The sequence below is a fragment of the Sturnus vulgaris genome, chromosome 1, assembly GCF_052056855.1.
Source record: "Sturnus vulgaris isolate bStuVul1 chromosome 1, bStuVul1.hap1, whole genome shotgun sequence".
Classification (NCBI taxonomy): domain Eukaryota; kingdom Metazoa; phylum Chordata; class Aves; order Passeriformes; family Sturnidae; genus Sturnus; species Sturnus vulgaris.
Genome location: NC_142243.1, coordinates 143,853,746 through 143,869,602, shown reverse-complemented (window position 1 = coordinate 143,869,602; position 15,857 = coordinate 143,853,746). Strand labels below are relative to the sequence as shown.

At 44.9% G+C, this 15,857-nt stretch overlaps 1 protein-coding gene across 1 annotated transcript in view; it reads left to right on the top strand.

Moving 5' to 3' along the window:
• The first annotated feature begins 272 nt into the window (after positions 1 to 272).
• Positions 273 to 15,857, top strand: part of SNTB1 (syntrophin beta 1) — a 110,887-nt gene continuing 95,302 nt past the window's right edge. Inside the window, exon 1 of the mRNA XM_014870125.2 lies at positions 273 to 810. Coding sequence (XP_014725611.1) covers positions 288 to 810 — 523 coding nt within the window. The 5' untranslated portion in view covers positions 273 to 287. The remainder of the gene's footprint in view (positions 811 to 15,857) is intronic.

The window sequence follows — 15,857 nt, the reverse complement described above, 5'->3', positions numbered from 1 at the left end:
AGCTGCCGGGGCCGGCACGGCCAATTGCCACGGCAGCCCGGGCTGGCAGGGAGCCGCGGCTCGGCGGGGGCTGTCCCGGCCGTGTCCCCGCGGGAGGGGCGGCACAGCCCGGTCCCACTCCGCCCGCGGGCGGTGCCGCCAGGTGCGCCCGCCCCGGCTGCTGGCCCCACCCCGCCGCGCCGGGAGCTGCCGCCCCCCGGCTGAAGTCCGGTGCCGCCGCGCGGTGCCGTGCCGTGCCGTGCCGTGCCGGGGGTGCCGTCACTCGCCGCTTCCAGCATGCTCCTAAGATGGCGGTAGCGGCGGCGGGCGGCGGCGGGGGCGGCCGGGCGCAGCGCAGCGGCTGGCTGGAAGTTTTGGTGCGGGAGCGCTGGCACAAAGTGCTGGCCAACTTGGGCGGCGAGGCGCTGGTGCTGAGCGGCGAGGAGCGCCCCGACGGCGCGGCCCACAACGGGCTGGGCGGCGATGGGACGGCGTGCCGCGGGGCCGAGGGCGGCGGAGGGACGGCGGCGGTGCGCACCGCCTTCACCGACCCCCCCGAGCAGGTGCCCGAAGCCATCTCCAACAAGAAGCGGTGCGTGAAGGTGCTGAAGCAAGAGCTGGGCGGACTGGGCATTAGCATCAAGGGGGGCAAAGAGAACAAGATGCCCATCCTCATCAGCAAGATCTTCAAGGGGCTGGCGGCCGACCAGACCCAGGCTCTCTACGTGGGCGATGCCATCCTGGCCGTGAACGGCACCGACCTGCGGGATGCCACTCACGACGAGGCGGTGCAGGCGCTCAAACGGGCCGGCAAGGAGGTGCTGCTGGAAGGTAGGGAGGGGAGCGGGGCGGTCCGGCCGTGCGCGGCCCGGCTGCCCGAGAGGCGGCGGAGCCGAGCCGGGACCGAGGGGTGACCCCGCGCATCCCGTGCTGCTCCTCCGGGCGTCTTAACAGCGCGGGGAGCTCGCACCCTGTACCCCTCGACGGCGTGTGTATGGACACAGCCCCTCGGGAAGGGACGAGCGGGATGCCGGGGAGCTGGGCTTGAACTTTCCGCCCTCGTGTCGCCGCAGCCCCGTCTGCTCCTGGGCTGAGACTCCCAGTGAGAGCCTGACCGAGCCTCCCGCAGGGTGAGCGATCTTCTGGATCTGCTGTCAGGACGTTTCACATCTTTTCAGCCCAAGAGAGGTGGGGAGAGTTGGGTACAGTGAGAGGAGGGGTTAAAGAAGTAAAAGAGCCCCCCGTCCTCCCCGGCATTAAGGGAATGACTTGGGTGACTTTGCCCATGTCATCTCGAAACGCCCGACACCCACCCTCTTTAGAGGTCTCCAGTTCCTCCTTCCACCACCCTGCTCTCGGTCAGGGATGGGAGCAAAACGGTTTAAATGAAGCCGGCGGTGCCTCACGGACTCATTTGCCATCCCTAAAAAGCAGCGACTTTTCCTTTCTCAACGGTGGCTGAAACAGTTTTGTAAAAAGTAGCCTTAGAAATTGACCTCAGAGAGAGGAGCAGACGCTGATATGTGTGGAGGGAGGGTGTCCCTCCAGAACGGGACGGGTGTTGGGGGGAGCGAGTAGAAAAGCAGAGCCTGGTTCCCCCAGAGCACCAGTTCATGGGGAGAGGCGTGCACAAATCCCTGTCTTTTCACAAGGACTAATTCACTTGCTCCACCTGAGAGAATGAACAGCTTCAGAGCTGCCCTTGGCGTGTGTGAGATAACGTGATTACATATTTGCCCACAAGTTCATTTAACTGGAGGTCAATGACATCGAGGCAGCGCTGCCTTCCCTGTTCCGTGGCTTTCCTGCGAGCCGCGGGCATTCATTCCCACCTCGCTGTACCTGTACCCTTTCGGCACCGCAGATTTCTTCACGTGTGGTTTTTTTGGTGGCTGTTTTGAGCAGCAAAGGAGGCGCTGCTGCTGGCGGGGAGGTGCAGCTGAGGATCAGCCGTGAGCAGCCAACTATGGCATAAAGTTACAGAAAAAGTTTGAAAGGGAGAGAAGGTGAGAAATGTATTCCGCAGAAGCGTGTACTTGGAAACTCTTTTGTTGTCCCTGGGACAGTGAAAACTGGAGGAGTTCGTGCTCCATGAGGATTTAAGAAGCTGAGGGCAATTGTGTGTCGTCTCCCTCTGTGCCCTGCAATACCTGCAGGACCAAAGTGCATCTTGTCTTCCCTCACTGCAGCTAAATTGATTACAGATATACCTCTGAAGTATTAATATGAACTTCTCTGTGCAGTCCAATGTGAGGCTGTTGCATTGAAATTTTAACACTGATTTGTTTATGCAGTTTAAGGGTTTTCTGGGGTGCAGGCCAGGTAGTGGCTGAGCTTTGCTGTGACCTAATGAGTACTGTGTGTATGTAGTGCTTGCAAGAGCCTCTCTCTCTCCCTCTGTGTGGTGCCTGCAGCAGCAGCCCCTGAGCACGGTGCTGCTGCTGTGTGAGCCTTGAAAACCCCTCCGTTTTCTTCCAGGCTAGGAGTGAAGATGGAGCCGTTTCAGTAGGGACTCTAAGCACCCTCCTTCACTCTTTTGACATCACAACTGTCTTGCATTTCTTTGCTCCGTGCAGAGGTGCCTCAGTAGTTGTTTCTGCAACTGACTTTGTAATTTGCAAGACGAGAGTATATTTCAGTAGTGATCTGTATGTAGAGTTAAAATATTCTGACATTGCACTCAGTATTTTGTCCTGCCTTTCTCTTGCTATTTCAGCAAAGTAACCAAACCAAATGTTGGCTCCAGCATTGCCTGAGAGGGCGACTCCCTTCAGCGGGGACCCACTCCAAGTGAATGGCTTGTGAAATCAGGCAGCTTAGAAAATTCTCTGTGATTCTATTGCCCACTTTGAAGCTCATTCTTCAGCAGCAGAGTCTAAAATGGTATTTTTATGATGAAAGGAAGGAAAATCCAAAAGTTCTTTTTACTCTTTAAAGTATAGAAGGGCAACACTTGATTTTCTTTACCATTTCAGACAATAGAATTTTGCCATTTCCTGACTTCTTAGAAGGTTATATATGGCAAAAAGCAGTCTGTTATGATGCAGGGCAAGACCGTTTGCAGCTCCTCTTTAGACTCTTTCTCCAACTCACAGAGCAAAGACAGCATGTGTTTCCAGGGTCAAAATGTAAGATTTACATTTTAGGGAGATTCTGAAATTTGTTTGTGACTTCCAGCCCAGGAAAGCTGAATTTGCAAAGGCATGGCAAGGAGTAAAGCCCAATAAACCTATTTCATGGTGCAGCAGGGCTTTGAGTATTGCCCAATACACTGTGCATTCCTGGAAAGGGTCTTATCGTTGAGCATTTCCTAGAGGTTATGTCAGGGAAGATGTGGCTCAATGCACCCAATATCAGAGTGCTGGAGCCTGCCTGTTATATAGTGTCCTGCCTAAAACTGCTTGCTCAGTGAAATGAGGCATTTACCAGCTCAGCACTACACTGTAGTCTCTCCTGCATTCCTGTGCAGGGAGGAAGGGAGTGGAAAATCCCTCCCCAGGCCCCTGCACCCTGTGTGGGAGGCAGGGCTGGCAGCCGGGTGGGTGGCAGGAGGAGGAAGGTTTGTGAAGAGCAGGGATCAGGCAGTGCTTCCTTTTGACACTTTTCCTACATGGATCACTGTCTCTGAGCTGGTGCAAAGAGAGATTTGCTGAAGGGTTAGGGGTGGTGTAGCTGCAGCAGCTGTGCTGGTGTGGGGGGCACTGCTGTAAAGCCCAGTAGGAGAGGTCCTACTCTAACAAATTTAATAGATATGCTGGGTTGTTCTGTCTTCTCATTTTTCCATCCCTGACACTTGTACAATTCACCTACTAAGGTAAAGCTTCTTCTTATATGTGTGGTCTGTGTAGCAGGCCAGGGTGCCTTAAATCCAGTAGAATTTGATAAACGGAAGAGAAATAAAGCAACAGGTGATACTGTCTTAAGAGGAGCTGTAAGGCAGAAGGTTCCAGAGGAGAGAGGGAGGTGATGAGGAGGAAAGACGTGAGCCCTTAGAAATCATTCTGTCTCCTCACCTGCAGGGATGGACCGCTTCTGCCTGCAGGGTTTAATTTCCTGTGAGATTTTCATCACAGCCTGGCTGTGGGGAGCAAAGCAGGCAGAGGGAGCAGGGAGGGGTAGCCCTGATGTTGGCTTGTCAGCCCTGGGTGGCTTCTCAGGTGTTCAGAACCGCAGGATGGAGCTTCTCACCAGCATTCAGGAGCAGAGAGAATTTCCCTACGTGAGAGACAAGGCAGCCTCCTTGCACAATACATATTTGCAGGTGTGGAAGGAAGCTAAAATTATCCTGACAGCTATTGTTTGTACATATAATTTCCTAGTAGTTCTGTTAAATTTAGGCTTCTTAAATAAGCACTTTGGAAAATCAAGCAGCCCCTCTCGTGCTGTGTGAAGCACATTACATTCAAGTGACTCTCAAGACACCAAAGGTGTTTGTTTTTATCAAAGCATCCTGGATAAGAGCAGTCCCTTGGCGTGCTCTGCAACCAAGCTGGTTATGCTTTGCTTGTACTCTCTATGTGTGCAGTGAAAAAAATTAAAACTTGAACTAGCCTATGCTAATGTCAAACAGGACCCACCTACAGGATGCTGTGAAGAAAAAAAACTCCTGCATTAAGGAATTTTGCTATCTTTCTGCAGGGTATCTTTCCTAAACTTGTTTAATGTGTGTAGGTGAACTAGTAATGGTGGTGGAAAGCACATAGTGGGAAAAGGAGCATCTTCTTAGTGTTGTTCGAGTTTTATTGGTTTTGAATGATTCCCAGTTAGCACAATTGTAGGGTCCGTGGAGAAGTGGTTTTGGCAGCCTCCCTGAGTTTGCATAAATTTCCCACAGAGAGGCAGCCCCCTGCATAGTGAATTTTAGCATATGGGTAGTAGTCATCTTCTGTGGCTTTCTTGGGACTAATACACAGCTTTGAAGCAATGTAAGGATAAGCACGATGCAGTTTGTACTGTAGTAACGTGTGTTGTTTTCCAAACAAATTCTGTAAGAATTGAAAGGATTCTCCTCTCTCCATCTTTTTAAAATTTTCTCTGGGTGAAGCAAAGCAATCCTATCTGTGTGAATTACATGTTGAAATAGTGTAAAATGGATATGGGCTTCTTGTTGGCTGTAGTTTTTGTGGTTCTCTCAGTAAAGCAGTGAGATTTCTGAGGGATGACAAAATACAGTATTTATCCAAAAAGTGTTTTTCCTGTAAGTATAGGGAAAAAATGGGGCACAAGGCACTTAGTAAGTGTGTATGTGACATAACTAGTTACTACAGTCAGGTCAGGACTGTAAATCTCAGTGATTGTAATTGTATGCATAGTTATTCTTTTTATTTCCAGTATATGTATGGACAAAACACCTTTTTTTTTTTTTTTTTTTTTGGGTGGAGGGGATGTATCAGCAAATATGCAGTTAGGGAAATGCCTTATATTTAGAAGCTGTACATTTCATGACTCGTGTAGCTACCCTTGGCACACATCAGTGTGAAAGTGAAATCAAAAGGGAAAAGAACAGGTATAACTCTTACTGTAAGAGTTCCAGGTCTAAGCAGTTCCTAAGAATCTCAGTTTTGATTGTTTGAGCTGCCTGCAGCTGATGGAGAAGGTTGAGTGGCAGCACTTGATGTGTTTTTCATTGATTAGATTAGATTACTGGCTAATTTAGCAGTCCAGACAGCCTGTATCACCTTTCACAGATAAAAATCAGTACATCCTCTTTGCAATAATTCTTGTATGAGTCTTCTGTCTTGGTTACTCTAAAGAAAATAAGGCAGTTGTGGACAACACATTCCTGGATTTATTTGGACCAAGTGCAGGGTGCCCTGTCAACCCACCCACCCTGGAAATCATGTACTAAGCCCTATAGAAGCAACTTACTACCATCTCCTTAAGGGTGCTTAGAAGATTAAATTTGTCTGGAGACCTGGAATTCAATTGTACATACAGATTATACATGTTAAGTATCATTAGAAAAGAAAAAAGCATATTTTAAAAGCCTAGTAGTAATTTCTTCATTAAAATTAAATTTAAAACTTGGTATAACTCTTTAAAGGATCTTTAAGCCATGAGAGTAAACTTGAAAGCTGAAGGCTTCTGCTATGGTTAATAAAACAATGTTTGTATCTTAGTTTTGCTAGGGCAGGTGCTCTTTCACTGAAGGCGATTTCCACCCTCTCAGGACAGCATTTCCACACAGGTGATGCCAAGGGCACTGGCCTCTTCCCACCCCTGCTGCCCACTGGGTTTGGGTCAGAGACACTCACTGCATATCTGTCCTGAGGGAGCTGATGAGGAGTGTCCAGAATTAAAACCAGTTTGGATTTGGGACAGCCCAGCTCAGATGCTGATTCCAAAAGATTGATGGTTTCAGGTGTAAATTGGTGATGAGTTTTAACTTTCTTTTATTCCCTTGATCTCATTGTTTTTATAGTACATGGTGTGGAACTTGCCCTGCTAGCAATGTATCTTGTAAATTTGGCTGTAAGTATAGCATCTGTTTGTGTTCATTCAGAGTTCATAAGTATTGGAGAGTTTGCTCTATTTGTAACCTGTACAGTAGTCAGTCTGCTTCCAGGCTTTAAGAACACGTTATTTCAATTCCATTTTTCTGATTTAGATTTCTGATCATAGGATTATTTTGTCCTTTATTCTGCAAGATTATGTTGCCATGGCTACTTGTTAGAATTGGTACAGCTACTTCAGTAGAAGGGAAATTGGAAAAAACAGTAGTTCAAGAGAGCAATAGCATAAGTGAAAAAAATGTGATGGGAACCAAGCTGCCCCATTACAGTATGGAAGACTGGCTTTCCAAATCTGAAACAATTCCTCAAGCATCTCAGAAAAATAGTTAGTGAAGAAGGAATGGCAGCAGTATTTCTAGAATGTGCAGAAAGTCCTTTAGCTACTTATCATATAGAGTTTGTGAGTAGCCCATGGGACACAGCTTTGCTGGCCTTGACGTGGTGGGTGGAGGTGAGCCAGGTTCTTTTTAGCCCCTCCCAGCCCTACACTGGTGTCACTGCAGCAGCTATAGCTGTGATAAAGTGGGCTTCACTCGGCTCAACTTTGTCACCTCTGCAAACCTTAAGCTGTCGAGCAGAGAAAAATACTTCTGCCAGTGTAAGGTGTGCCTGTGCTAAGGGTCTTTACCAGGACATCTGTTTTTAGAGCAATCAGGGAGAGCACTGTACTGTTATGGCAGATTGGGAAAGAGTTAAGACTTGGAATAGGAGGAATAAATTGGCTTGTTATGGCAGAGGCACAGGGTTTGTTGTAAAGATGGGAAGGAACATCAGGGGAGTGGCAGCATTTGGTACATGCCTTGAGGAGTGTCAATGCAAGCAAGGAGGCAGTTTAAAGATGCTCAAGGTGAGACATGGCTGATTTGGGCTAGAGATGTCTGTGAGAAGCTACAAAGTATGTAGAAAGCATGGAGTGCTACTCGTCATTCATGCTACATGTTGGAAAGTGTGTTGTGAGCCTCCTTCATTCTCTTAAATAAGTGTGTCAGCTGTTATTTTGCAGGACCAGGAAAGCTGCTCAATGGGACCATATCTCTGTGCTTTAAAATATTGTTAATAGCTCAACCTTCTTTACCTTGCACTTCTGGGAGAGAGGATTTATTGAAATTATGACATCTAGCATCTTGCAACATCTCAGAATCCAGCAACACTGGGTAATGAACTAGGACACAAAAGTTTGCTTGTGGGGGAAGTTGGGAAAAGACAGAATTGGTTTGTTCATCATCCAATTAGCAATCAAAACATATTTTTTTCCAGAACATAAGTTAATAAACTTGCTTCAAAAAGGTTTAATCAGCTGTGACTAGTTCATCAGATTGCTTCAACACTGGATATTGCCTTGCTGTTAGGTTAAGTTTTTCCTTAACATAAATTCAGTTAAGGGACATAATTTCCACATAACTCTTTGGCAGATACAGATTTCTGACTGCTGCTACTGTACACTTCTGTTACAGTCTGGCATTAATTTTGTCTGTCTAGAACTTGAACTACTGAACTGGTTATGGTTTTGTTGCACATATGGTAAGGGCACAACAAAATAGGTCACTGCCAAAGCAGCACATCTGTATTGTACTGTTGGGTAAAACTGAGTTTTAAATTGTAAGGAAATGAGCCAGAAAAGTACATGTGGAAAAACTGTCTCTGATTAGAAATGATTAACATACAGCACACTGCTTCTAAAAATGATATGCAGGTTTTTGCTGAACTATTGGAAGTTGTGCTTGTTGGCAAAGCTCTGGAAGTCATCAGAGCTAAAGCTGTGGCTGTTCATTCCTCTCTGCTGTGGGATATTTCCTTCTGAAGATGACCTGTATTTGATCAGTGAGGCAGCTTCGAGGCATCACAGAGGTGAGTACCATGTGTGTGTGCATCTGTACAAACAGCTTCTGTTCACTTTAGTGGCAGACTGAAAATTGGTAAATTCCCTGTATGGTGTAAGTACCTGACAAACAAAACTTTTTTCCCAAGCACCAGAAAGCTAGAAATATAACATAAAATAAAATGTAAAAAGCCAGTATCAGAATATAAATTCTTTTCTGGCAAAAGAGACACAACTTACCTGATTTGCTTCAACAAGTACATGACCTCTTGGGAATATTTATCAGCCTCGTGTGCCCTTTCAGGGAAATGGGACCATTAGTTAAACTTTATGTTCCATTTTCCATAGGCATATACAGCTGGTGCAGTACCTATTTTGGCTTTTAGCATAATCAAGAAGTTATGAGAGAGCATGGAAAAGCTACACCATGGAAATAACATATCTCCACTTTAGTCTGAATTATTTCAAGAGCAGCTATTTCCAAATGATTTACTGTACTGGCATGTGTTTCAAGTACCATTGGCTCTGATTCTGCAAGGGGAGCAAGAGACAGCTGTGTGAAGGTGCTGGAGAGGTTTAGTTATCTAGCATGTATCTTATGAGGCTGCTTTAAGCTAAAACTTTTAACTCAGACAGTGAAAGCTTAATCTGTTTATCTTGGGCTTTGGGCTTTAGTCCCCATGAAACAGCCTGGAAAGACAAAGCTAGCAGAGGGACTGGCAGGATTGTCGTGGCAGATGTGATTTCCCTTATAGCAGGAAGCTTCTCTTTGGTCTTACTCTTCCCAGGTAGGAGCCAGAAGGATCCTTCTCTTGCTGATGTGAAGCCAAAGGAGATACTTAAGTATTGGATGCTCAGAGGTATTTTCCAGGAATAGGGTGAGCAGGATTTGCCTTCAATACTTGTGGCTTAAGTTCTTTGTGAGGTTTTTTGTTTGATTTATTTTGTCTGGTTTGGGGCATTCTTATTTGGTTTTTTTGTTGTTGTTGTTTGTGGGGGGTTTTTGTTTATTTGGTTGGGGATTTTGTGGAGGATGCTGTAAACAGAAAAAAAGGTTTCCAAATTACAATTATTTTCCAAAGAATACATTATTCTTGGTAACTACCTGTCCCTCTTAAGCTACTTGTCCTGTCTCATGCAGTGATAGACTTCTCTGGTGCCCAGTCTCCTCCTCTGTCAGTGATGAGTGACTGGGATGGAGAAGTGTCTGCAAAGACCCAACAGGATTCCTCCTACATAAATATATACTTTGGCAGAGAGACACAGACCATGAGCTGTATTGATATACATACTTCTGTAATGAACAGTCCCATCAACAGGTATTCCTTGTTTGGAGCTTGACCTTCATATGTGCTTAGGGCTAGCATGGACACTTTAGGCTGCTGGGGCTTTGCCAGGTCTGGTGAGGCTGAGCTGATGCCTGTTACCCCTTGGGTCTCTCTGCTTTTAACATGTCCTGGTGGGCTGTTCTAGCTCAGCACTGGAGAGGTGGTGGAGTCTGCCTGACTGGAGATACTCAGGAGCAGTCCAGGTGTAAGCCTGTGCAATGCACTCTAGGGGATCCTGCCTAAGGAGGAAGGTTGGACTGGATGCCCCACCTGTGATCCCTTCCAGCCTCAACTGTTCTGTGGTTCTGTGATTCTTACTTTGCATCTCACTGCTGGGAAGACTTTTCCAGAGCTGGGGATGCAGCTGTTTGTGAGCTCTGTCATATTAAATTCGGGAAGATGAACTTATGCAAGAGAAGGGAAGCAAGCTTCAAGCTGGAATGACTTTGACAGCAGGCTCTTCATTAAGATCTCCAGGTGTTATTACTGTGTTTTGTCTAAATTAAGCTCTTCCAGATTTTTAGAAGCTTATGTAAATGGCCAAACAGTTAACATAGCCCAAATTTTTGAAGTCCTGAGCACAATAGTGAGGAGTGACACAAGCAACACTTAAACCTGATGAAAGACCTGAAGGTGCTGCAGATGTCTCAGCTAAAAAGCTTGAAGCCACTGTTGCTCTCATGGCTTTTGTTACGCTTTTCTTTGCAGGAATAGTGATTGGATTGCAGGCTGATGCTCTTGGGATGTTTGTAAGATACAGCTCTCATCTAGCTCTGTGGAGGAAATCTCTATTCCTGCCTTAAAAGTGATAAAAAACCTCATGGTAACTTCAGTCTTCTTTGTGAAATTCTGGAGAAGCATCAGGCGAAACAAACATACAAGCAAATAACGTTTCAACACAGGAAGAATGGAAGGGAAAGCAACTAGTTTTTAAAGAAGCTCCCTGTTGTTCAGTGAATGGCTGTGTAAATAAGCCAGACCTAGGTGATGTGTGAGGACAGGTCATAAAGAAAGCACTGCAGAAACAAACCAGTGGAATTTCCACTTAACACGTTAAAATCAACCCTGAAAGTCTCCATTAAGGACGGTCATAAATTGAAGTTCTAAGAGATGGCATATAAAATATCCCTGAAACTAAAAATTATCATCTGACAGTTTTATGTTTCCCTTTCACTCTGTTATATCTCTTTTAATAAACATGTGGGATAGATTACCAAAAGAGCAGTACTTTTTTTATGAAGTCTTGAGGAAATAAATAGTGAGTCTGAGCATATTATAAATTACACCCAATAAAAATAAACTGAAATTGATTCTGGGCTTTGCCTGTGTTCAGACTGCATTGCTAGGATCATTCTGTGTTGATGTTTTATATATGTATTGAACTTTTCTGCTAGGCATACCATGAAATGTTAGTATTTAATGCTTGAGGTTTTGTTCAAGAGCTTTTTGTCTGTGTGCATAAATAGTGTTAAGACCTTAGAAAGATTTCAGGGTTCACTCTCTTTACAAAATACTGGGGAACCTTTTGGCTTTTGAGGGAGGAAAGGCTAACTTGAAAACATGCAGGTTTCTGTGGGAATTTTTATGATGTTTCAAATTGAGATGGCATTTTATATCTAAAAGTCAATTTTCTTTTAAAATGCTTATTTGAACTTGCATTTAAAACCTTTTATAAATAGAATTTTCTGTGTGGAAGAGCAGAGAATTACCCAATGTACCATCTTTTCTATGAAAACCTTTACAGTCACATCATGTTTATCACAGGAAATTCTCATAGCCAAAAAGTTTTGACCAACTCAATGTAGTAGTTTGTTCCTATTTTGTTAAAATACAGTTACTTTCAATAAGTGCAGGTATTTATTCAGTTCTTTGGAAAATTTAGATATGCTGTTCTCCTTAATCACTTTGTTCTGTTACTTTTCTATCAATATGCACACTGTATGAAGTGGATAAGGATGTATATTTGGTATGAGCCAAGACAGATGCGCTTCCAGTAGAGAAGTCACAAGTGATACATTGTATGAATTCCCGTAAGACATTTACATTTGATCTTTTCAGTTAGTCATACTTCTGGGGGAATGCTTCCTTGTTTCTCTGAAACTCACAGTGGAAACCTTGAATACAGAAGGAAATGAGGAAGAGACTTCTCAAGTCTCTAAAACTTGCATAAAATAGCTCTTTTAGGTGTAATTTTAATATCTTCTCAATGCAGCTGTAAATTAAGTTGGCCTCACTACCTTTTTAGCTTTTGCTGTATTAAAAACTTCATGCAGAAGTCTGTATGTGAAGGAACCAAGTTGATGAAACCATAAAGGCTGGGAAATTATTTCTATGGGGGAATATGCAATATATTATTTCGTTTCTTTATTTTCTTTTTCCTTTCTTTCTGTTAACTATTGCATTGGATGATGGTGGTTTAGGAATACCCTAAAGTGTAGCTGTTAAATTCCAGAGCTGATCTAGCCTTGGTGTGGGCACAGCTATAAATGTCTGTCAGCAGCATTACATAGGCACAAGGTGCAGGTGGACACACACGCAGCTTGCATGCATGTTGTACATGCATTTGCTCATATCCAAGACAATTTGTTGTCAGTGCAATATAGATTAAGTTAATTGTTCTTTGGAAACAGAAATAAATAGAGACTTGATTATACCTGCACCGAAGGAGTCTGGGGGTGGATTCATTTGCTGAAATGCTTTACAGGAGACTGCACCTGCAGTTTTGGTTTTTCTCAAGCTCTGTTTCACGTGCAGATCCTGCTTTCCCTGCTGGGCTGTCTGTGGCTGAGCCTTTGGTGGTGATGGCCTAGGCAGGTGGGGACAACCTGCCCTCTGCTAGAGAGTGCCAGGAAAGGGAGTGAACATGGAGGAGGAGGAGTGAGGGTGAAAGCCTTGTCTTCAAGATGGTATGACATTTCCCATTAATTTCCCTGGGATATTTTTAGCAAGCAATAATGACATAAATCACTGGTGGGGAAAAAAGGGTGCTGGTAGAGCTTTATATTTTCCCCAGTACCTACTGTATTGATTCTTCTTTAAAATAGTATGGACAGGTCTTTGGTCCTGCCTGGGTGACTCACTTGGCTGGCTTTCTGCTCCAGGCTGTCCATGGCACCTCTGTTGCTGTGGTGCTTTACTATGCTTAGCAAACCTGGCTCCATACTCTGCCTCCCCAGCCCTGTCAGGTTGTCCCTCCTCCCTTCCTGCTCCTAAAATACATGTGGCAGCAGTTCAGTCTCCAAGTTCAGTCACTTTGTGCAATAATAATTGATTAAACAATTGTTGTTTCTTTATTTACAGTTCTGTGCTAATCACAAAGGTTGAGTAGCTCTGCACAGTCAGGTATGTGCTTAAGTTGTGAGTACTTGTTATCAAAATGTTAAATTAGAAAGTATCACAATTTTTGTTCTACAAACCTCCCTGCTTTCTCCTAAATTCCACTGTGACAGATACTGTATCAACAGCTTTTCAAAGGATGTTTCAGGTCTTCTTCCTTGTTCAGGGCTAAGCCCTGACCTCTTCAAGAGCAACAATACGCTAAAAATAATGTTTCACTGGAGCAGAAAGTGGTCACTGTTTGTGGAGACAAGAAAACTGTAGTTTAAGGTGGAGGCTGGTTTATGAAGTAAATTTTTTTTTTGTTTCCCAAAAAGCCGCACCCAGCAGAGATTTGACCCCTTCCATTTGAACTGGAGGTTTGTGAGTGCCCTCATGTCCTCTCTATAGAACTGCCCGTGCACAGATGATTTTCCAGGAGAAATTTGAGTTTGTAACTGCCTTGGTGCCATTGCAGTATATAGTGCCAGACTGTGACAGTCATCAGAAGTATTCTGGGTTTGCAGAGTACCCCAAGCCCAAAGTCTCTGCATGGCTTGCCCCTGACCCAACAACACAATGCTCCTCTTCCCACTGGGTTTTCTAGATATCATTTGTCTTCTTTCTGACTTCTGACCACACCATTTAGGATGCGAGGCAACACCAGAAAAAATTTGATGTTTATCAGCCTGATCATGTAGGAAAACCTGCAGTTGTAGCTGAATAATTAATTGCATAATGAAAACCTTGGCTTGCTGGCTTTATCCCGGCTGGCTGCTTTGTGTGTCTGAGTGCTGGCACATCCCTGCTGGGGATGAGCTGTGCTTCCAGGCAGGCTCCATCAGCTGCTGATGGCCACCTGGCTAACAGCCAGACACCATGGTTTTCCTTGTCTCTAAAGACCTGCAAATTTGTGACCACAGTTTAAGAATGATTGAAAAGTGACAGTGTTGGTATCATCACAAGAAGGTTGAAGCTGCAAGTTTGTATTTTGTGCCTGAGGTCTCAGGGGAATTTGGGTTAGTTCAGAAGCCCTGAGGTTTCCAGGCCTGGAATGAAACTCAATTACCTTGTGAGATTTTTTCCTTTAAATACAGGCATCATTATAAAACATGGAGAGTTGAAGCTAAGCCTTAATGTTAAACCTATAATCATAGCTTTGGAGGGTGCTGCAAAGGAATCTCTTACAGTATTACATGAAGAATACTCAGTTAAATATAATAACTGATTCTGAAAAGTCACATGAGACAAGCTCTGCAATAACAGTCCCATGTGTTTTGCATGTTATTTCTTTTATAAATGATAGAATAACAAAAAGTAAATGTGATTCAACAGCACTTTAGCTGCAATGCCCCTGGCATTGACTCCTTTGGGGATCAGTTCTGGTGGAAGGACCCCTGAAGTACAGCTTGAGCCCTCTGAATAGCCCTGCTGAAGGACACTTGTGTGTGAGCCACAGTGGCCAAAGAGGCTGGAGAAAAGAGGACCTGTTAGTCTCCTTGCTCTGGGGATGACAGTGGTTTACACAGTCACAGAACTGTTTAGGTTAAAAAAGACTCTAAAGATCATTGAGTCCAACTGTTAACCCAGTGATTACAAATTCACCACTAAACCATCCCTGCATTCCACATCCACACATCTTTAAATATGTTCAGGGATGGTCTGACTCCACCACTTGCCTGGACAGCCTGTTCCAGTGCTTGATAACCTTTCTGTGAAGAAGTTTTTCATACTATCCAATCTAAACCTCTCCTGGCACAACCTCAAGCCATCTCTTCTTGTCCTGTTGCTTGGGATAAGAGATTAGCCCCCATCTTGCTACAAACTCCTTTCAGGGAGTTATAGAGAGAATTAAGGTCTCCCTTGAGCCTCCTTTTCTCCAGGCTAAACACCCCCAGCTCCCTCAGTCGCTGATCATAAGACTCCTGCTCCAGACCCTTTCCCAGCTCCTTTGCCTTTGGACATGCTTCTGTCCCAGAACCACCTTCCACCATGTTCCTTTTTAGTACAGGAGGGGAAGGGGATGGAGCCTGTGGCACTGTCAGCCCTCCTTGGACCAGCTTTCCTTCCAGCTGCCTCTGCTGTGGCTGCATCCATGGTTTCTATGCACAGGTACTTCCTGAGAGTAAGGGAAGCCCTGCAAACAAAAATACTCCATTTGTAGGCTGAGGCAGGGTGGGCAGGCAGCAAGGCCAGGCAGAATGCCCCGACCTGTGTAGGCTGAAGTTTAGTGTGTATAGATTCCTCTGTCCCCATCCTGATCCTGTGACTACATAGATGAGGATGACCTTTGCATATGTAATGTCTTTCATGTTGTTTTTATTAAGGCTAAGTTTGGGTAAGGCTGTGCAAGAAGAGCCATGACTTTTGTTTTCTTTCTCCTGTGGGCACGCGAGTGCTTATTGTGCTATATAAACTGCTTGCTGTTGAGCCTGTCCCCGTTCAAGGTGAGGAGGAAAAGTGTTCATGTTTTTATTATCTTTCCTCCCTCCCTCCCTGTCCTGCACCAAAAAAATCAGGCAAATTGTATCAATTGCCAAGGAGAGAAGCAGCATTTTGCAGATCATAGCGTTTTTTTTTTTTTTGCTATGAAACACGTAGCCATGTTTAACTTCTCTTTAAAGAGTGGCAATGTTGAATATACAAATTAAACTCCAATTTACACAGTCGAGATTTCCATGAGCACTTCACTCAAGTATTCTCAAAGTGCAATGTTTTGCAATAATGACATTTGCTAGGAACAGTCTTGGGGGAAATGAGACTTGTGTTTGCACCCTTCCCCCTTTGACGCCAGCCTGTGTCAGCCAGTGCTGTGGCCAGCTCTGAACAGATCTGCCTTTGTGTCCCCAGCACAAACATCCCTCTTCTTTCTGAGGGAATGGGCAAAATGGGTTCTGACCAGCA